The 21562-nt window shown below is 44.1% G+C and overlaps 1 protein-coding gene across 1 annotated transcript in view; it reads right to left on the bottom strand.

The window, feature by feature from the left end:
• Positions 1-21562, bottom strand: part of UGT8 (UDP glycosyltransferase 8) — a 36028-nt gene that overhangs the window by 2535 nt on the left and 11931 nt on the right. The window contains exons 2-5 of the mRNA XM_059843673.1: positions 17150-17973; positions 3738-3880; positions 2123-2199; positions 760-979 (exon numbers count right to left, since the gene is read on the bottom strand). Of these exons, the coding sequence (XP_059699656.1) occupies positions 760-979; positions 2123-2199; positions 3738-3880; positions 17150-17971 (1262 nt within the window). The 5' untranslated portion in view covers positions 17972-17973. The remainder of the gene's footprint in view (positions 1-759; positions 980-2122; positions 2200-3737; positions 3881-17149; positions 17974-21562) is intronic.

The following is a 21562-nucleotide window of genomic DNA, read 5'->3' as shown; positions in this document are numbered from 1 at the left end:
TTCTTCCTCTCCTGTCTGCAGCTTATTTACACAGGACTTGCCTTTACACCAAGGATAATTGCACAAGGGGAAGGTGATGCAACTGATGTTATCGAGGTCATTATCAACATTCCCCCTCTCTGCCGCTGCTTACTCCTGACAGCAATCTCCTTTCCCAGAAAGACTCAGCTGCCATGAAAGCAAGAAGCATCAACAGCATCATGCTCCAAGATTAGGGTTAGCCCAAGACTATATACTGCCAGATAACCCCTCACTAATTTTAATCAGGTGATGAGTGGAATTACAAGCCAGAACAGGAAAATAACACTAAAAATAATTTTTTTTATAATAAAACCACAGAACTTAGAGCCACTCTTCATGAACACCACCCTATTTTAGCTAAAACACAAACTGTGTACAGGTATCTTGCTCCAGGCCCTGCAAGTAGCACCACAGCCAGACTGCTCGTGTGGAGTAATCAAAACGGACACAAAGGGACCTTGGTCTGCAACACGGAATAAGTTGGGACAGGTTTGTTTCCATAACCTCTGTGCCCTCCACATGGCAACTGCTACAAAGAGCAAGTGAGACAATTGAGTTTTGGTGCTGAGCAACTAGCCCAGCACCCACACAGAAACTTCAGCTGTTGGGTAACCCTGGGAAATAGGACAAACACCCCAACTCGCCTCAAGTGTACACACAAATAATAAAAGGCAGTTTTTTTTCCACTGCACAAAGGTTTCCTACCCATTCACACACAAACAGTCGCTCATTCCATACCTGGGGTCATTAATAACTTTTACTAGGGCTTCATAGAGCTCGCTCTCAGTCATGGTCTTCCAGTTGAGCAGTATTCCCATCCCTTTGGCCTGCACACGGGTCATGGTGTCGTAATGGTCTCCGAAGAGGGGAATGCCCACCACCGGCACCCCGTGGTACATGGTTTCAAAAATGCTGTTCAAGCCTCCGTGACTGAGGAAAGCTTTAATGTTAGAGTGACCTGGAACCACAAGAGGCATGAAGGTTACAAAATACACTTCCATCTCCTTTATATGAAGCTGTTGAAGCACCTGGGTACAACAAATTCATCACCATGTTTCTGTAACTGCAACTCAGGCAGGTTACAATTACTGGAGCTTGTTCTGAAGTTCTTCCTAAACCCACTCCGCAGAAATTCCTCATGCATTAAATCATTTCCTTATACACTGAGAGAGAGAACAGCCAAAGTAAAGAAAGAAAAATTCTCATGTGTATGAGTCCTGTAAAATGATTAATGGAGTAATTAATATGCATTGCCTACTGCTGAGGAGCTGCAGGTGGTGACTCCAGCAGGTTCAGCAGAACACCTGAGCAAGGGGGAGCACACTTTTGTAGGGAATATAATAATTTTTTTTCATGGCATGACAACTGAAGTCACACTCTCCCTAAAGTTTCACATGCCTTACTTGAGCTTAGCAAGACCTGACAAATCACAGCAACAGCCTCATGTGATGGAAAAAGCAGCCTGGCTGCCTCAGAGCAACTCTGTAACCAAAACAAATCTACCTGCTCTAGGAGTCATCTGCCTACTCACTACATTCTCCAGCTCACACACACACTGATGCTGAATGCACTCATCAGCTCCCATCAGAGCTGCTTGGGGAACACACAAACATCCATGTCTCCCAGAAGTAGTCAAATATTCTGTGGCCTCTCAGATCTGCAAGGGGCTCAGGTACCCTTTGAGAGGGAAGACAAAGAAAAATAAAATATCAAGTTTCATTTCCCCCTGAGAACATGAAGCACTTCAGTTCAACAGAAAGGTTATCAGCTTACATCATGTACCCAAGTTATGGTAGAGCTTTCTTGTCTTGATCAAACAGTATTTACAGACTCTGAAACTTACTCTGACACTCAGTTTCATGACTCCTCCTTGAACAGTGTTTGAACTTAGAGAAAACATGAAATTCATATCAGGGAAAGACAATTAACAGAGAGGTGTTCAATTCTCTCTTCAGATCCTAATTGAATATTCTTGCTCCATGACTGCCACGACAGAAATTATCCTGGCTTCATAGTAACTGCTAATTGAGTAGATTATTTCTGGAAGAACAAACTGAACTCAAGAGAGAATTAGCATTAAACAATGGAAACAGATACTCACCAAGGAGGTCATTTTGTGGCAACCATTCGATCAGCTTGGTATTGTTGCCTAAATTCCTTGGTTTGTTTCCTGAAAACCTAAACCAGCAACATGAAATAAAAACAGTTAGCAAACCCTCCCAAGTAACCACTAAAGGATAGGGTTGTTTTGTTCATTAGAGAGGACTGGAACTGCAACTTCAGAAAGAACCAGCTACACTTTGCCAATGAAGCAAAACATACATTGTTGGAACTCTGGTTACTGAGCAAAGGATCCACAACACATCTTGGCAACTGGCTTGTACTCCTGTATGTCAAAAAAAGCCTAAATTATTTCTGCTTAGTTAAAGAAAAGCAGTCAATTATGTTACTGGCTCGTCCTCACGAACCAAAAGGGCATAAAAAAGACAAAAATCCTTTGATTTAGCCTCATGACATTAAGACTGCCAAGCAGTACTCACTGCTTTGCTGCCCAACACACAGGTCCATGATCTGAGGAACAAAACCAAACCCCAAATCCCCAAAAAACACCAAGTTACAATTGACTGATACATAAATACCTAAATTTTAATAGAAAGCTTCAAATGAAATTGTTGGGTTGGCACTTCAAAAAAGCTATCCTCATGAAAAATCCTCCAGATTTATTTACTACAAAACAGGGATGCTTCCTAAAGAGACATACTCCAGGGAAAGCAAAGTAAAAGGACAGAAGAACAGCAGTAAGATAAATTGGGATTATTAATTAGAAGCCAAGCAGTGTTGTGGGATTCATAAGAAAACAATGGCTCTACTCCAAATGAAAACTGATGTTACCTTTACTACCACAGATTCTGTGCCACAGAAAAAATTCCATTTTTCCTGTTCATTAGTGGGATTTGATCATTCAACTACACATAGCAGCAAGGACATGCCCTGAAATATTGTGAGGAACAGGCCACCCAAACTAATAATACAACTCCAAGAGTATGGCAGGGTTGTGAGACACCTACATGAAGTGTAAGACACTGAGTATTTGAAAAATAAAAAAAAAAAATAGTTCACATGAACTCCACCAAATCATATCAGCGATGCTTGACACGAAGCAGAGCTGACTAAACCGTTTTTGGATTTTTACAGGGAGTTGTGAGCACCACTCAAGATGTTTTTAGAACTAAGAACGCTTCTTACTCATTCTGACTTCTGAAAATTTCTCTTCCTTCAATTTCTCACAGAGAACAAGCAAGTGGGAAAATCAATAATGAAAGGCTGTGTTTACACATAAAAGAGGAAAAGGGCCTAAAAGAGTGAGGGAAAAGGGGAAGAAGAAAGAAAACGGAGCCTTTTCATCATCAGGATTCATTCTTCAGCCCTGGGGTAGTTCCTTCATCAAAAATAGAGACAGCATGTCCTAAATGTTACGATCTTAGCTTCTTTCACTGTCCCTAAACGTTCCAAGGACAAACTCAGCCTAGGAGTGTAACCACGCCTTATTCTGCCACGACAGTAACTGCTTCTCCTTGTTACCAGGATATTGCAGTGTTTCCATGCCAAGTGTTTTTCAGGAGTGTCACACCGTCTGTGCCACCCAGGCAGCCTCAACTCCAGCAGCAAACAAGCACTGCCCAAAGCACCCCAAGTTCCTCCAAGAATGCCTTTACCTCCAGATGACCCTCTGGGGCAGCCTTGCCAGGGCGTGTGCCAACTTATTGGCGATGTCTTCCGACAGGTACTTGACTCCAGCGCCGAAGGAGACGAGGACAAAGCCGTTGTCGTGCGCGCCGTTCACCCACGCTTGCAGATCCTGCGGAGAACAAAGTTCACACTGAGCACCGCAGAGGCAAGGCACGGGAACAGTAAGCAAGTGTGGCTGAGAAAGAGCAGTTGGTGGTGCCTTTGATGCTTCAGAAGCCAAGGTTCACAAATGCCAAACATACTAGAAGTCGCTGGGAACAATGGCTCGAGGTTCAGAACCCAGAGCAGCACCATGAACAGCAAAACCCTTCCATGTTTGTTTTAGCTGCACTATTAACCACCACTTCAGACAATTTGTCCCTCCTTAACTGAGCAGTTGACACACATTCCCAAGTTAACAGGCTGCATTTGAACTCAGCAAGGCATAAATAGATCCATCTCAGAGTATCAGCTTGGAAGCCCTGCACAGGAGAAGTGTGAATGAAACCCGGGACTCAGCTGTGTCATTTCCAGCCTTTAGCAAAGGGAGAGTGCTTCAAAAGCCTTGCTTTGCTTTCATTTATATAAAAAGAATAAACACAACGTGAAAGAAGCCAGTGCTTCTAAAGACACTCTCAGCTCCTACTGCACCAGGAGTAAAGAAAACATACCTTTTACTTTTCAAAGCATAGATTTAATTTCTGGGTTTTTCCTAACACAACTGTTAGCAGTGTAAAAAACCCAAAAAATGCTACAACTGACATATCAGTCACAAGAAGACTATCTCAGGATACGGTTTAATTCTGGTCTTATCAATTTTAAGCACAAGCCTGCTCAACACCAGGGCAGCAATAGGAAATGAGCAAAGAGAAAGTGAAGAGCCTTGCTCACAATGTGCCTCTTGTCCTGGTAATAAATAGGAGGGCAGACAGTCATGGAGTAACGCCGCGCTGTCGTATCCGAGCACAAAATCCAGCACACAGCACCGGGGCTGTGCACTGCTCTCTGCTGTACAGCAAAAAAAATTTCCATTTTCTTGAAAATCCACAGCTCGTCCTTCTCCAATGCACTCTTTTCCTTTTTTTATTCATGTGGAGGGAGAGGGAGAAGGCAAATGTGGCAAAGTGGCTCTGACCTGCCTCAAAGCCAAATCATTTATTAGGGGCTGAACTTCTGACACACAAGTTTCCAAGTGGTTCTGTGATTTATTTAAAGCTCGTCCTTGAATCTTACTTCAGGACCTAAGGCACACTGCAAATGTCATTACATTATAGTCACTGCAGTGCTTCAGCTAGTTACATCTTGAAGTCTTTCCCATCAGCTGCTTAAAGCTAAAGAGAAAAGACCTTTTTGTGGGCTCTAGGACAAACCATCCTGAAAAACCCAGTCTTCACAGGGCACTCACCCAGCCAGAGGGGCAGATTGCTGGAGGTTTCCAGAGTGCCTTCCCTGATAGAGGTGCTCAGGAAGCCACAAGCCAGGAATTGGTGCTGGCTCTCACACAGACATGGCAGACCTTGGGACACAAAGGCCAGGGCAGCCTTGCCTGCAGTGACCATGAGATGGAGATCAGGATACTGAGGCAACGTGGCAGGGAGCAGCAGCATCTCCTGGGCTGCAAGGAAGCCAATTCTAGCCTGGAAGAATCCCATGAGACACAGACCTAGAACAACAGGCTTGGGAGAACGTGTTCCAGCACCACTTCCTCTGAGCTCAAGCATGCTCCATGCTGATGAGCAGGAGGCCAGCAAAGGTGGCAGGAAGATAAAGATGTAAAAAGAAAAAAAAAGAAAAAAAAAAAAGCACACAAGTCAGAAACAGGGACAAGTGGAATACCCAGGCACTGCTTGAGCAGGCAGGGATGGGGTTTGGAAAGCCAAAGGTGAATGGGACAAAGGACCTGGTGTCACAAAGTTCCAAGTGCTTCCTGCTTTCATTTTAGCCTTCATTGGTTTGGCCTTGGGCAATGCCAGGCCCCTCAGGGCAGAGGGAAAGCCTAAATAAACTGGACATGGACTACTTGCACAGGACCCAATAGGATGCACCCAGAAATGCCAGGAGTCTGGAAACTGGTGTGGAATGGGTGGGGAAACAGGATAAATAGCAAGTGTCACATATGTTTTTATAGAGGAAAATGCATGGAGCAGTCTACTCAGCTTCAATTTGATCCCTGGAAAGTGATGAAAAAGAATCCTGGACCATCCTGGCAGCAGAAAGTTCTCCCTGTGACTACCTCTCCTTGGCTAGACATTTGATTTCTGCTGCTGGAGATGAGCCTTTTCTGGCTGAGAACTGGCTCCCAATGCCACTTCTCCTCTGGGCTGTATGAGAAATTCTGAGAGAATTCATGGGAGATCCCATGTATTCACACAGTAACAGTCATTATAGATGGATAGAGAAAGTATAAATATTTTCCTGTGATGGAATTTCTAAAATAGCATTCAAAACCCCCCCATGTATAATAAAAAATAGCTGCTACGTACTTATGATTTCATGTAGAAGAACATTAATTCCTAAAAAATGAATTTTGTCACCTACAGACTTTTGCATTATGTTGTGCAACAGCAAAGCAACCTGCTCTGTGTTGTTATGGTGGTTTCATAGCCAAGCCTCTGTAATCCTTCCCTTTGAAGGTAATCCCACTGCTTCAGTGGAACATCACATGGACAAAGGTAAATTAAAATCTTGACAAGATTCGTCTTGGCAAGACAAGATCCTACCATCAGGCCGAAAGCATGGGATTTGTTTGCCATATAAAATGGGATTACATTAAAAAAAAGCATACTGGAATACAAAATAAAATAGTTTCTATCAACAGAACCTTAATATCCAGACTAGAGCTGGATGATGCCTAGGCAAAGCTGAAGCAGAGGAACCTAATGCTGTCCTTGGAGTTTCCTTTAGAATGAAAAATTACAAAGAATGCAATTTATTCCTCAGGGTCAAAACTGCCCAGTGCCAACCTCAGAAAGACCCAGAGTGTTTCATCCCAGCTTGGTGTTTTGACATCAACTGAAAGGTTCTTTCCCACCCCAGATTTTAGGTGTGCTTCACACGGTGCTGTTAGCAAGAGGAATTGCTACCTGCCCTCTGACCTGCAGCCCCTTTCCCATCTGCTTCCCCAGAGAGGTTCTGGACATCACTACTGCAGAAAATCAACTGCAGACTTGTCAGGATGAAGGTTCTTCCTACAAACATCTGTGTCATTCCTGGCATAACACAACCCTGATTCAAGGGGATCACTACAAACGGAGGGATCTGGGTAAAAATTAGGCTATGGAAAAGAGGGAACTTACACTGCATCCTCTTAGAGCTCCTGAGTTTGTGATCTGTAGGAGTCCATTATTCCCAGGTTCCCGAAACTTACTGTAATTATTTCTGTGACAGCTTTCTAGCATGTACTTTCTAAGCAGAGGATCAAGTGAAACTGAACCCAAGTGAGTGGCATTGCCAGGCCTTGGGTTTTAAGACACTTCTGAGTGTCCTGGTACAACTAGCCAGGCCATGGCACAAAGCCTCAGTATTTCCTTGTATTTTGCCTGTTCTTTATGCAGTATACAAGGTGTAGCTGTGATACCCACAGCAGATAAAGAGCAGGCTGTGCTCTTGGCACATCTCTGAAAGGGACTGAATACTTCAGCAGCACTGTGACTAGTGGCTGTCAATGTCACTTAATTCTCGCACATACACTCCTAATGCTCACCAAAGACAAGCTGGGTGCAAGGCTCACAGAATCTGAACGCTGGAAAAGCACACACTGATGCCACAGAACAATTTTGTCTGCCTACAGTTTCAGCAGCCTTCAGTCACCTTCCTACCTTCCCACACTCTAGGGCCATATTAGCCCTGACATCCCCCACAGCAGCCTCGATGAACCCACCAAAGAGCCCTCAGAGACAGCCAAGTTCATCCCCATGAACTCACCCCTTTCTTCCCCTTAAATCCACTTACACTTTTGACCTCCAGCACATTCTGCCCCAGCGATCTAATTACTCTCTGTATGAAAAGGCACTGAGTCAGGATGAGTCATTGAGCCGCCCTCATTAAAATCAGCATTCCCTGGTCAGGCAGCACTTCCCAGCTCCTGCCTTGCAGCACACCCTCCTCCTTTTGCCCACTTTAAAGGATTTCCAGGTTTCCTATCAACTCGGGATGGTTTTCTTCTAACACAAGGAAAGGAAATTACCCTTTTGGAGGTCTAACCTACAAAAAAAAATTGGGGGAGGGAGTTTGTTACATGCCAAGCTGCTTTGAGCCTTCCTCAAACTCTGACTCAAACTTGAACTGAGCACAGAATTGAAAAGTTAATTCAAACTTAAGCTATACATCATCAGGACATGCACTTCTTTAAATGGGTGTTTCTTTCAGTGACTGGAAGAGAACACCTAAGCCTCTCCCTCACCCCAAAATATACCTAATTTTCAGGTTTTCCTTAAACTGAGGCAAGGGCTTTTCCTTCTAAGTCCTAGCAAATCCAAAAGACAATATTGCCCCTCGTTGAGGCTACACTGCCAACCTGACAAACCTAGCAGAGACTGAGAAACAGGGAATCTGGGTCTTCCCTTCCAAACCAGCAATCAAACCTGAAGGAATTATAACCCGCAAACCTGGATGAACTTGACAGCAAGACTGCCAACAGAAAGTCTAATGAAGAATCAGAACAGAAACTCCCAGAGCTTGTGTACATCATGTCCACTGAAAGTGTAGGCCTGGCGAGTCCAATACAGCACATTCACATTCTAAACTCAACTGGGAACTACATTTTCCAGCTCAATTTTGGTTTTCAGTTACAGATTTATACACATTCATAATAAAGGACCATCTGATACACATATTATAACCGATTCAAATTTTCATTTAACTGGTTTAAAAACCAGTAAATAATGCAAATATTACCCAACACCTATATTAATTACCATTTTCACTGAAGTTATTTTAAAAAATAATTAAAAACGCACACTAAAGCATAAAAACCTTTAAAGGCCTCTACTCAGAACACTCTGCCCAACCCTGCTGGGTCTCTGCTTGTTTCCATGTAAGTTCTGTGCAAATCCATGTCCTTTGGGAGAAATAGTACAGGACTCTGCGCTTGCATAGGGACAAGAAGCACTTATTGATCCGTGATGTACTATAGGAGCAAGGGGGGGAGGAATAAAGAAATCAAATCCATCTTTGACCAATGTGAGACAGGAATGCTATTGTGCCAGCCCCACTGTGTGGGCTTTGTTCTGCCTGGCTGTCTAATTAGCCATTCTCTGCAGGCCCGGGTGCTGAACACACAGCTGCGAGCAGGGAGTGAGGGCCCAGCTGGCAGTAACCAGTGGTGCCTAATACTGAGCTTTGTTTCAGATAAACAAAGTGCACAAATACAAACATAACCGGGTGTCATATCCGAAGCTTCCCCTGTTCAGCTGCTCCATTCAAATGTGCAATAGCACAAACGCCTGTTCTTCGGATACGGCTGCAAACCACCCTTTCCCCAAGGCAGAGCACAGGCATCCTATGCAACTTCTCCTACCAAATGTGGCTCAGAGCAGACAAAACCAGATCTATTTTAAAATAAGAAGCCACATTAAGTCATCTTTAGAAAAGAGATACTCACTGAGAAAGTAACAGAAAGGTATAAAGATCATTTTTCTGAGTGCCCCAACTTTTCTGCTGTCCTCTGAATAGTACTTCTCTCATGTGACATACTTAAATTCTGTATTAATACATTTTTGTTTCAGATTTTACCAATGCAACGTATCAGAACAGGTGGTCTAAGGTCATGCAGGTGCCCTTTTACAACCTTTACTATCACAAAACAAACACGATCATATCATACAACCTGAAAGTTATAAAAGCCCATAATTCCACAGCAAACTCAGACACTATCACTCCAGGCCAAGTAAGCTGTTTGCATTTACTTGCCATGAATTTTCAAGTCAGTCTAGAACCAAAAATAGGAGTTTTCATTTGCTTGGAGCAGCAAAGGACACAGCAGAGGCCAGTGCACACCGAGGGCACGAGGCAGAGGATGGAGTCAGCCTCCCTGACTCCGCACATCCAGCTGCTTCTGCTGGCTCCGCACCGCCCGGCGCCTCGCTCACACTCCCAAGGTTATTTTCCACTGACTGCACTCCTGCCTTTTAACAACTAGGGCCACCAGGCAAAAGCCATCCTCCCATTTTATCAGGACTTGCTCCATTCCATAGCACCCGTCTTAATTAAGTTCTTAGTTCAATTAGGAGCAGACACACAGCTCCCAACAAGGACGGGATCCTCCCGAGCCCCCATTTCCCTCTGCATTAACAACAAGTTAATTCTTCTCTTCCCCGGGGCTCTATTTACGAGCTCTACCATACAAGAACTGCATGCAGTTAATATACACACAATCCTTTCATATTTTCTAATTTATACTGGCACAGAGTAGGGTTACTCCAAAAATAATACCTTGCACCCATTAAAGAGTACCCAGATTGTGGCATGAGACTAAATCTCCGTTTTCTTGCTGGCTAAGAAGAAACAAACTTGCTAGCTGTTGGGAAACAAACTCTAAAAATCTGAACTGTTTCCTATCAGAATCCCAAGCATTGCTAAGTACAGTCACCACATATTCATCTGACAATGCTGTTAAGTTTTTTCAATATTAGACTCAGATTGAGTCCTGCTGAAACACAGACATCTTCCTGTCATATTTTTAACTAATTATTTGCTGTTCCTGTGTATATGCCTTATCCAAAACACATGAGGTATAAAATTAAATTTAAAAAAAAAGTCTTTAAAATCCTACAAAGTTTTCCAGTGCTTAAAATGTTTTATTTTCTGATCCCAGACCTTGACTGCCTTTCCCCGTTTATCATCCAAGAGGGACAGCGAGCTTAAATCCATTTAACTTCAAAGAGGAAGGTAATTCCCAGTCTAAAGCAGAGTGAGGAAATGCAGTCCCCCAAGCCTTTGCTGCTGCACCCGAGCCCCCTCTGGAGATGCAGGCATATCCAGTGAAGCTCTGGGAACAGGCTCTACCCAGAGCTAGAGGTCAACCAGGAAAGTGCCGCGCAAGGACTTCCCTGGTGCAAAAATCCATTACTCACCAGAGCTCTGGCAAGCACCCTGGGAAAGCAACCTTGCCTTTCAAATGAATGGGAGGAGTGGAAAACAAGGAGCTTGCCCTTCAGGAGAGGTTATTAAAATCACTGCAGAGAGTGGCAGGTGCAGCAGAGGGATCCTCACACCCAGGGTTCCAATTAGAAGCCTTGCTGGTATTACCCCACAGGCAGTACTCTGTTAAAAAACACCCCAACCACCACCTTCCAAAGCAGGAATGGAAAAGTTGATGATCATCAAATGGAAATGCAAAACGAAGTTTTACCAACCCTCTCAGCTGCTCCATATGGAGCAAAAAACTCTCTACGGGAGTTAATAAAAAACAGCACCAAGTATGGAGACAGTTTTTACTTACTCTGTCTACAGAAGTCAAATTAAATTGGTAAAAACACCCTTAGGAAGAAAATGGACAAGAAACTAAAATATAAACACAGACCTCTGTACTACAGATATTGACATACACCCCCACCTATAAATCCACATGATAGTCTCATTTAACTGAGAAATTTTGTCTGTCATTGTTCTTGTATGGCACCTGTGCTCTGTGGATGGTAGGACATAAGAACTCTAACCTGGAGCTTGAAATCCTTTAATCTAATAATTGCAATTGCTTCTGCATTTTCCTCTCCAGATAAAACAGCTTGTCCTTCGTCCTGGGGTTTACTTCCTCCCTTTCATTTTTTTTTAATACATATTTATAAATACATGCAAAGTGTACATATACATATGTACACAATACCCATATATCTTTTCATATTATTTTTATGTAAAGAAGCCATCAGTCACCAGAATTTCTTGGAAAAGCCTAAGATCAGCAGGCTTCTGAGCCTGTCTAAGACCCACATCCTCCACCCAGAACCCTCTTGCTCAGGGTGAGCAGCAGAACATGCTGCTACCTGCAGAATTCCCCCTGTGAACAGCCTGGGAAGGCTCAGGAAGATGTCTCCTCACAAAGCTGGAGACACGTCACCCCCCAAAGCAAGGTATTAGCCATAAACAAATTATCCACTTCACCTTTAAGCAACTAAGACATCTGAAAAGCTGTCTTGATTAATGATTTTTTTTTTTCAAGTCAGTAATATTAATAATTACGTTTGCTACTTGTAAATGTCAAGTTTCGAGTACATCCCAACTTCCCAAATTAGAGGAAAGCGGTACCCAAACTCAAGGATGTTCCAAATACCCTAGGAAAAAAGAACACTCTTCGAAATAAATTCCTATCCTCTGTTTTATGTTACAAATGGGATAAATATGGGAAAAACACTGGCTTGCTATTTGTCCTTTGTGGAGGTCATTCGTCAAAATTTCGAAGAGACACTCAGTTAAACCACCACACGTTCCAAAAAAGAAAAAATCTTGTTAGTTTGTGTGTTCCAACAGGGACATGATCAATTAGAATATTGAAAACCACAAAGCCTGTTTACAGTAGTAGCTTAGAGTGTTGGGTTGCTACAGGTTTTTTGGGGCTTTTTTTTTTTGTATGAAAAAAAACCCAAAAAGTCACTTGTCTTAATTTTAGTTTTCAGCTTTCATCATCTGACCTATCCAACATCTAAGGTCAGGAAATTCTATTTTCCATTCCCAATACAACCAGCTTCTTTAACTCAACAAATAACCATCCTGGACTGGAACCCATGAACCACATCAACTTGCTTTTTGACAGACAGCACAGGCTCGCTGAAGGTTTGGCGCTCCTTGGTCGGCTCATGGGATGCCAGCTTTACACCTGGCACGTGCACCTGGAGGACCTGCCTTCCTCACAAGTTTAACTGGAGACACTTAGCCAAGCTCCAGAATCAGCCCTGGGTCCTTCACCCTGTGTCTTGCACTCAACAGACAAATGCTGAGTCACATTTCTTCCCAAATTTAAAATGCAGCAGTACAGCAGACCAGACACGGTTCACCAACCCAGTCCTGCTGGAGCAGCTGAGACTGGACACTACAATTTTAGGATTGTGGGTACCTGGATCCACAACACTTTCTTGTGGAGCAAAACAAAATCTGGGAGAAAAGAAGCTTTATCTAAAATCATTTCAGAGCCAAAAGACATGATCATACAGTTCAGAACAGAATTCACACAGTGCTGCATCATCTCAATCATTCTTAAAAGACTTTTTGCTTCCCCAGCTGACAGCCACATGCATTTTAGAACAGCTCTGGAATTGCTTCACAACACCAGAAATTTACTGTCCAAACACATCTGTAAGAACCATTCCCTGGACTTCAAAAATAATACTAAAGTGATGGTGCTATGCCATGCCCAACAATGCACTGCTACAGTCTGCAAGGGCTTATAGATGTGTCCTTGAATCTGAATGAAGGAGAAAAGCCAGGTTTAAGGAATAAAACATCTTTTGATTCTTCCACCTCTTTTTCAAGATACATATCAGTATCAGCTAACACACCTAGTAAACATATGACTGTCAGCAAGGCTCACGAAGGGAAAAAGCCAAGAAAACCTACAAAAAAACCAAAATACTTTTTAGTGAAGCTATTTCAAAGGCACCAATTTGCTGCATAGACTTTGATCTGTATAATAATGAGCTCAGATAAGAGATGTCCATGGAGGAGTGAGGAAGTTCCTGTAATTATCTGTTGACAACTGCAGCTGAAAGGACAACTTACTACACCAAAATGAGAGCACCCTCCTCTGCAGCATAAATTCAGTTTACTCATGTACTCAGTACTTCCCAAGGCAGCTGCTTGGAGCACCCCTCAGCTTCTTCCCTGATTCAGGATGATTAATGCCTGATATGCATCAACCTGGTCACAAGGCAGAAATGCCAGAGGAGACATTTCCCAAAAGAGTGCCCCTTTAAAAAGCCAGCTTCATTCAGGTCCCTCTGGAGAACTGTAGTAAGGAAGAGGCAGAGGAGCCTTTGATTTCCTAATGGCCAATGACAGGTACCTGCAAAATCCTGCCAGGGAACACTATATCCTCAATAGTTTGAGGCACTGATGACCTTAAGGAGTTGATAGCGAGTCTGTCTCTAGCTTTTCATCTTTTACAGCTAATTCTGTTCACACTGTCCTCTAAATAATTCAGCATATGGTTTTATGAGGTATGTACACAAATCCTGGACTCTGCACCCATCGCCCATAAGCAAATAAAATTTCACAAGCACGTGGGATAAGTCACCTTAACCATCTCCTTGTCTTTTACTGAGCAGCACAGCACACTTAGTGCAAGAAGCACCGTCCAAATCCAGTTTAACCAGTGAAAATGTCACACTGGCTGTCACGGAACTCATCTACAATCGCCTGGGCAGAGCTTGGCAAAGCCACCATCGGCCCACCCAGCACGGCAGAGCAGAGTGACAGGGTGCGCTCGGTTCCATCCACCCGCAGCAGGGATCCGAAGGGGCCATGTGCCATGCCCAGGCACTTCAGCCACCGCCCGCCCAGGTGGGGCTGTCCCTGCCTTGCCAAGGAGGGAGCCGCAAGGCGCCGCAGGGAGCCGGGCAGAGCGGCGACCTCCAAAGGACCCGCTGCTCTCGCCGCTGGCTCCCCCTCCTTGGCACGCCGATCTCTGCGACTTCCCGAGGGACACTGCGCCAAGCGCAGCCCGACACCGGGGCACTGCCTGGGAGGGAGAGCAGGGAGGAGGATCGGAGCCTTCCCGAGGCATCTGGGCAAGCTGCAACCCAAAGACACGCTCGCAGGTTTGTGTGCCACAGCCGGGGGCTGCAGCGTAATTGCTACAGAGCTCAGCAGCAGCTAAAAATCACGCTGGACACAAGGTAGCTGCAGGAGCAGCAGGGACGATGTGCCCCAGGATCGAAATATTAACGCAGATGGGACAGCAAAGCTGGGTCAGGTTATGTATATGTATATATACACACATATATATAATATTAACACAGATGACCAGCAAAGTGGGATCAAGTTATGTATTTGTATATATACACACATATATATAAAATATAATATTAACAGCGATGACCAGCAAAGCTGGATCAGGTTTGTTTCCCCTCACACTGTTACACTACATGAATATTCAGCACCCACTCCTATGTGCTACCTTTAAATCTGTGTTTTTCCAACTTTTCTTTCAAGAAGTTCAAGGAACAGGTGCAGAATCTGAGAAAAAAGCAGAGCTACCCCATCCCCTGGAATGAAAGAATGGCTGCCATGTAACACCTTTAAAGATCTTGACCTTGATCTCCTCATTGACTGCTTGTTACTATCTGCCTCTTAATTTCAAGATGCTGCTTATGAACAGAAAGACAGAACTTTTAACTCATGTGTAGGCCACCCATGATGATTAAACAAACTACTTGGTTATTTTTGGTGGGGGGGGAAACTGTTAACAACACAGGGGTGCCACTACTGAGGTGCCCAGGTAGTCTGAGCAGGTATTTTGGACTTGAAAGAACACCCCTGATTTTTTTTCCAATATTTCTCTAGCAGACAAAGTTAGGCTACTTTCATGCAGTTTTGGTGAATGCAAGACACCTTAAAGGCTTGTAATAACAGCTTTAGTTGGCATATTTTAGCTGCTGCGTCCTGCTAGGTGCTCCCCTTTTCTAATCATCAGCCATGGACAAGAAAATGACTTGAGAGAGCTGCTGAAGCATCACCAATTCCAGCCCAGCACAGAAACATGAACTAGCTCTGCTTCTGGCTCACCTTAATGCACCAAACTAGAAGCTGCAGAAAATAAATTAGCCAAGGCTGCTGCCTTGGAGATGCAGCAAGAGCAGAGAACAGCCGCAGCACGCGCTACCCGCACTCCCAGTTCTCATCTGCCAGGACAGAGGGACACTTAGGAATTTCATCCAACTGCTCAGCAAACAAACTGATTGCCTAGCAATCTACCTGCAGTACACCCCACAGGGGGATGTGTAACAGCTTAGGCATGGAGAAATGACAGGATAAAAGAGGAACATGCTCACTTGGTCCCCCTCTCACCTTCAGTCCAAACTCAGCTTTAAACACTATGAATGAATTGCCTGATAACACTGAAAAGGTAAATAACATCTCAGCTCACTAATAGGTAGGTAGTTTCTTCCCCCTTCTGTAACAAATATTTGCCATCATTTACTTCAAACAGACACTACAGGTCTGTTTCAAGGTCACTGTCACTCCTGTTACACTGAACATCAAAAGACACAAAACAGCGTTAACCTCATTGCCCAAAATGATTATGCAAATACCTTTTTTCTCTTACAAAAAAAAAAAAGGAAATATCAGTCTGGGACATGAAGGAAAAATTCAATCCAGCCGCCAAGTGTTCCTGGAGGGAAAATAGGGATGAACTTTTAGACAGTGCAAGGCTACCTTCAGTCTGCTCTCTCAGGATACCTAACCCTTCCTCAACACAAACCCACTGATGCACATGTGGAAAGAGCCAGGGAAAAGCAGCACTGCTACGGTCATCTCTGATGACACCCTGGAGAACTGACAATAGTGCTTTCCATACAATAACCAAAACCACAAACAGCCATTTCAAAAAGCAAATTGTTGAGCGCTGCAGGAATACCTAGCCCTTTTTATCATCAGACCAAAGGCATCCATTAAAAATCCCCTCCAATTCAAGATCTATTTGTTTATGTACACATAAACCAAAGGGCAAATGACATTGTTTTCTGTGAGATTGTTCTGCCTGTCACTCACCAGTGTATTGCTCAACAGAGGCATTCTTAGGTATAACATATCACAGATCACTGAACTAATCAAACTTAATAATTAATCCCTGCAGCCAGAATTTCTGGAGTCAGTCCAGTCACTATCACTGCTTCAGTCTGAAGTTCTGAGCCTGATGTTGTGCACGTGCACAGTAAAAACTGATATCTGAGTGCAGCCTTAGTGCTATTTTGGCCAACTCTTCTCTCCATTTCTCACTTGGTACATACAGTCTTTCCAGGCTTACATACTCCTAGTCTTGGAGTCATTATCAAACCTAAGGGAGGCACAAAAACAAATACCGTAAAAAAACACCCATACCATGAAGATACCTAGCATAAACTACCAGCAAGCTTCTTTAAGCATAAACAGTATTCAAACATTCTCCCTCGTGTTCATTTTAAACCACATCTGGTTAAAAGCTACTGATGTGATTTCCAAGGCAGAGTGCACTGTTTCTCACCTCTAGCGCAGCATTAAGCACCTCACTCAAAAGCAAAATACTTCCTGCAACTAAAAACCATGAATTTTGTGGAATTTGTGGCTAACAGTTCCCCTCACCACCACGTGAAGTGACGTCCACAGAATATTTCACCAAGCAACAACACAACAGGTACCGCCTGAAAAATCACTGACATGAGGCCAAGCAGAAAGCACAGGAATGACTGTAAAACTCAGCAAACCTTACTTCTGGCAGAGGGCTGGCCGGCTTCGTTAGGATTCCTCCCACATAAACAACGTTGGGTAGCGTAGGTCTCGGAAACTCCAGCGCTACATCAGTACAAAGCATCCACAGGCTGGATCCATGGACCAAGTCATACATGGACCGCTCTGGAAGAACCTTGTGTTTCTGCATTATCCTTTCATATTTTGGCAGAACCAAAAAACTGACTCCAAATCTTGAAATAAGATAAACAACAGTATTTTTAATCCTCTCGAATAGGTTCATGTGATCCGTGAGCAGCGAGTTAAATTCTGGAACGTAGGACAGGGGAGCCGGAGCGCCCACTTCTGCTGGATACCAGAGGCCAGTGGAAAACACGGCATACTTAACCCCTAAAAGATGGGCTATAACAAATCCACACATCTCATTGGGATCTACCAGGAGCAGGTCAAAGTTCTCCTGCTTGAGGGCACGCATGAGGTTTCGGTTGCCAACCATCATGTCGCAGTTCTTGGAGTAGTGGTCCAGGATATCAAACAGTTCGAGGGCGGTCAGCCTCCCCGAGAAGATACTCCTCATCTTGGACTGGAGGAAATCATCCGAGGTGCTGCTGTTAAAGATCCCTGGGTAGCGCTGCAGTCTGTAGTGATTAGATGGAGGAATCTCTCTGCCCTCAGAGAGGAGAAACACTGTCTGGTGACCTTGGTCATGCAAGGCTGAGGCCAGAGTCTTGAAAATATAAAGATGGCTTTCAAACATAATTGGCGGCACAACAACGATTTTGGCAGCCCTCGCTATCCCAACAGCACTCCACAGGAGAATGAAGGCTGGAGCGTACGGCTTCATAGCTGCAAGGAGAAATAAGAGCATTACATCACACAACAGGACTGCATTTCACTGTTGAAGCACACCACCCTTCAGCTTGCATGGTTATGAGCACTTCCACTGCGGGTCCTTCTCTGATCGTTACCCACAGGCTTCGAGTTGTCCTCCTTCAAGCTGCAACTTTACTCTGATTTTAGCATAACATTTTCTGAGGTTTTGTTTTCAAAACAAGCTAACGGGACAGAGAAGATAGAGGACTTGCTCCCTCCTAAAAGGATATGCAAATTCATGGTATGTTTTTCTTTAGTATCAATGACGATCAGATACATAGGAGTGGAAAGCAAAAAATCAGGCAGGAAGATGCTACCATTGAGTAAGAACCAACTTTGACCCTCCAAAAATGACATTCTGCTTACAAGAACAAGAGTAGTAACAGGAGTTAGTACTGCCCGTGTGAACACAACTTCCACTGAAGCACTTGAACAGGTACTTGATTCTCAACCTACTTAAATCAGCACTTGAACACCAGCTGAAAAACCCCACTGCCATCCTGAAAGCACTGCTCCTGACAGCAGCACACCGCTGGGGAAAGGGAAAATAGTTTTCACACGTGGCTGGTGATTTAAAATGCTGTACGCAGCAGAGGAAAGCAAAGTGCCTTAGAAGCACATCAAGGACATGTCAGAAACTCCTCAGTCACCATCACCCTCCTAGGACAGCGAAATGAGTACAAGCCAAACCAAACAATCTGCTCTTTCCTCGTGCCAAATCAATCCAGGTGGAAGCCTGAGTCTGTTGCAGTGTCCTTTATAAATAACAACAACAGATAACACTGCTACTCAGTCCTTCTCATCTCCCTGTGGTATAGTCCTATAACCCTCCTACAAGCCTCCTCCCTCCTGAGACGGCTCAGGACTTGTTCTTAGTTAATGTTATATGGGTTACCAGCTAACAGATAGAGCATCTCATATTTTATACAGCTATTTATAAATTACCATATTCTTATATGCTCATTACATTAAAAGTTTAAGGGTTTTTTTGAGTTATATCACTTGGTAATAAGTTTTCTGAAGGATGACCCTTTCAGGTAGTTGCAGACAGCAGGTCTCCCCTGAGCTTCTTTTTCCCCCAGCTCCCTGAGCTATTCCTCACAGGACTTATTCTCCAGATCCTTCCCCAGCCTCACTGCCCTTGGCAGGATGTGCTCCAGCACCTCCCTACTGTTGATTGAGGTGAGAGGCCCAGAACTGGACACTGCACTCGAGGTGTGGTCTCAAAGGGCCAAGTACAGAGGGAGAATCACTGCCCTGGCCCATGCTCAGTTATCCTGAACAGGACCCTGCTGGAGGGTACTGCTCCTTAGCTAACAGAGGCGTCAGGAAAAGTAAGTAAACATGGTTCACCAATGAAACACCCAAGAAAAATGATAAATCAAACTCAGAAAAACCCCATTATTGATTCCATCTCCCCATGCTAGAAGCATTCCCACGGTATTGAGTTACTGCTCCTGTCAACAAGAGCGATATTACAAAACCCTGAATGGAGGCGCAGGACTGGCAAACTCAGCTATGTTTCTATCAGCAGCAGAAATCAAAGGCTCCAGGAGCCTGAGGATCCAACACGTTGCCACAGGCCAGCTCCACTTCCATCTCCTGATCCGAGGCCTAGAGCACAGCACAGAAGAGACAATCCTTAGCCCTAAGGCATAGTTCCCATGGCTGGGGTGACACACGTGCCACCAAGAGCCATGGGAACTACAGCTATCCTTCCCCAGGACGTTGACAGTGTCTCCCCACTGCTTCCTGTCCCCACGCTTACCTGGCAGCCAAGTTTTAAGCAGGAATCACATGGGACAGGCTACTCCATGCGAAGGTATTGATACTAACATGAAAACCTGGCAATATAACTAAAACCATTTACCAAACATTATTTTTTTTATCCTCTTGCAGTCTATCAGTGTCAAGAGATGACACAACACACTTCCCTGGCAGTCTGTACCTCGTGGTATCTTCAGAACTGGTAAAACAATCATCACTTCTCAAAAACCTATTATGCAACTCCACTTTTCAACATAAGCACCTTCCACAGGAGCTGGAAAATATATGTACAGGACCTGCCAAGCCATAGCAATATTCAACACATGATGCTATTAGAGCAATGCCGATTAAGTGACATTTTCACTGGGAAAAATTGCATTGACCTTCTATTGAACTTCTGGCAGGAACCTGCAGCCTCATAATTTCATGCCCTGGCCAAACAGAAGCAGGGAGCTCAGGTTTGAATTCTGCAGGAAAAAGGGCAATAGGTAACAGCATTCTGTAAGAATTAATCATGAGCCTAATTCCCATTTGGCAGACTGGGACTGGGGAATAGGTGGGTGCCCAGTCCCATCAGCAGGGAATCAACACACAAGCACCCAAGCTCAGCTCCACGGTCTCTCCCAGACACTCCCCCACTCCAAGCACCCTCAGCAGTGAGCTCCCCCAGCACAGCAGGTGTTCCCCCTGGGACTCTTGCCCATCCCAGTGGGAATTTCTGATTCAGCTCATCTCCCAAAGCAGCAGGCAGTGCCCAGGCACAGAAGCCTTTACAAGTGTCAGGACAAGGCCAAGGTGGTGCTCAGCTGAAGCCAGCTAATAACAACTAGAGCTCAGAGATTCTTCCTACTAGCTCCCAGCCACAATCCACCTGTTAACTCCCAGAACAAATCATGGGCCAAAATAAATAAAAAAGGATCAACGTCCAATGCAACTGCCTTCTGTTTCTGCACACCAGAAGCATGAAAAAGAACTGTCAGGTGTCCTGAAGGAAAAGAGGAAAGAAAAGCCCAGAGACAGAGAATGATGCATTTCTCTAAGATGGTTGATAATATAAAACCACTTAGGACCTCTACCTTAAGTCCTTCTTCTTAGGATTTGCCTCCAGTAAACGTGACTGTTTTGGCATCTGAGCTGGCATGCAACATCCTTTTATCAGAGAAGGTGAAAAGGAAAATCCAAATTTGCTAACACTTAAACCCCCAAAACATAACGTAACGCCCAACAAAACAACACCCACAAAATCATCACTGAATTGAAGCCATTCCTTTCAGCCAAAAAGCCTCAAAAACAAAGATATGGAGAAGAGCCAGATGCAGAGTGGCATTATAGTAGTGAAACCAATTAGTCATTGAAAAGGGTTTTCCTATTCCACAAGAAAAAGTTAAACATTAACTTCTTGGTATGCCTTTAACTTTATGAGCAGCTGTTGGAGTAAGTTTAATGACCTCCATGTGGGGGTTTTCAAAAGAAAGAGTAAGGATGAGTTTTCAAGGGTTACAGAAAATCAAGCACACTCCGGCACAGTCAGACTTTTGGGGCAGTTTTCAGATGACCAAAACACTTCGAAATCACAATTTGTTTTTTTTTAAGGAAGTATTTTTCCATTCACCCAGAAGAACCAAGCAGAACCTACAACAAGAAGTGTGACTACATGGAAAATAATGACTTTCAGAATTGGAAAAAAGGAGGGAGGATCTTCCCCCCTCCACCCCATCTTCTTCACAGAGTTCCAATACTTGAAAGCTGGGAAATGTGGAAATGAACGGAATGACTTGGAAATAAGTGTAGTGCT

Source organism: Haemorhous mexicanus, chromosome 4 (genome assembly GCF_027477595.1).
Source record: "Haemorhous mexicanus isolate bHaeMex1 chromosome 4, bHaeMex1.pri, whole genome shotgun sequence".
Classification (NCBI taxonomy): Eukaryota; Metazoa; Chordata; class Aves; order Passeriformes; family Fringillidae; genus Haemorhous; species Haemorhous mexicanus.
The sequence above is the reverse complement of the archived record's forward strand: the minus strand, read 5'-3'. Positions and strand labels throughout refer to the sequence as shown.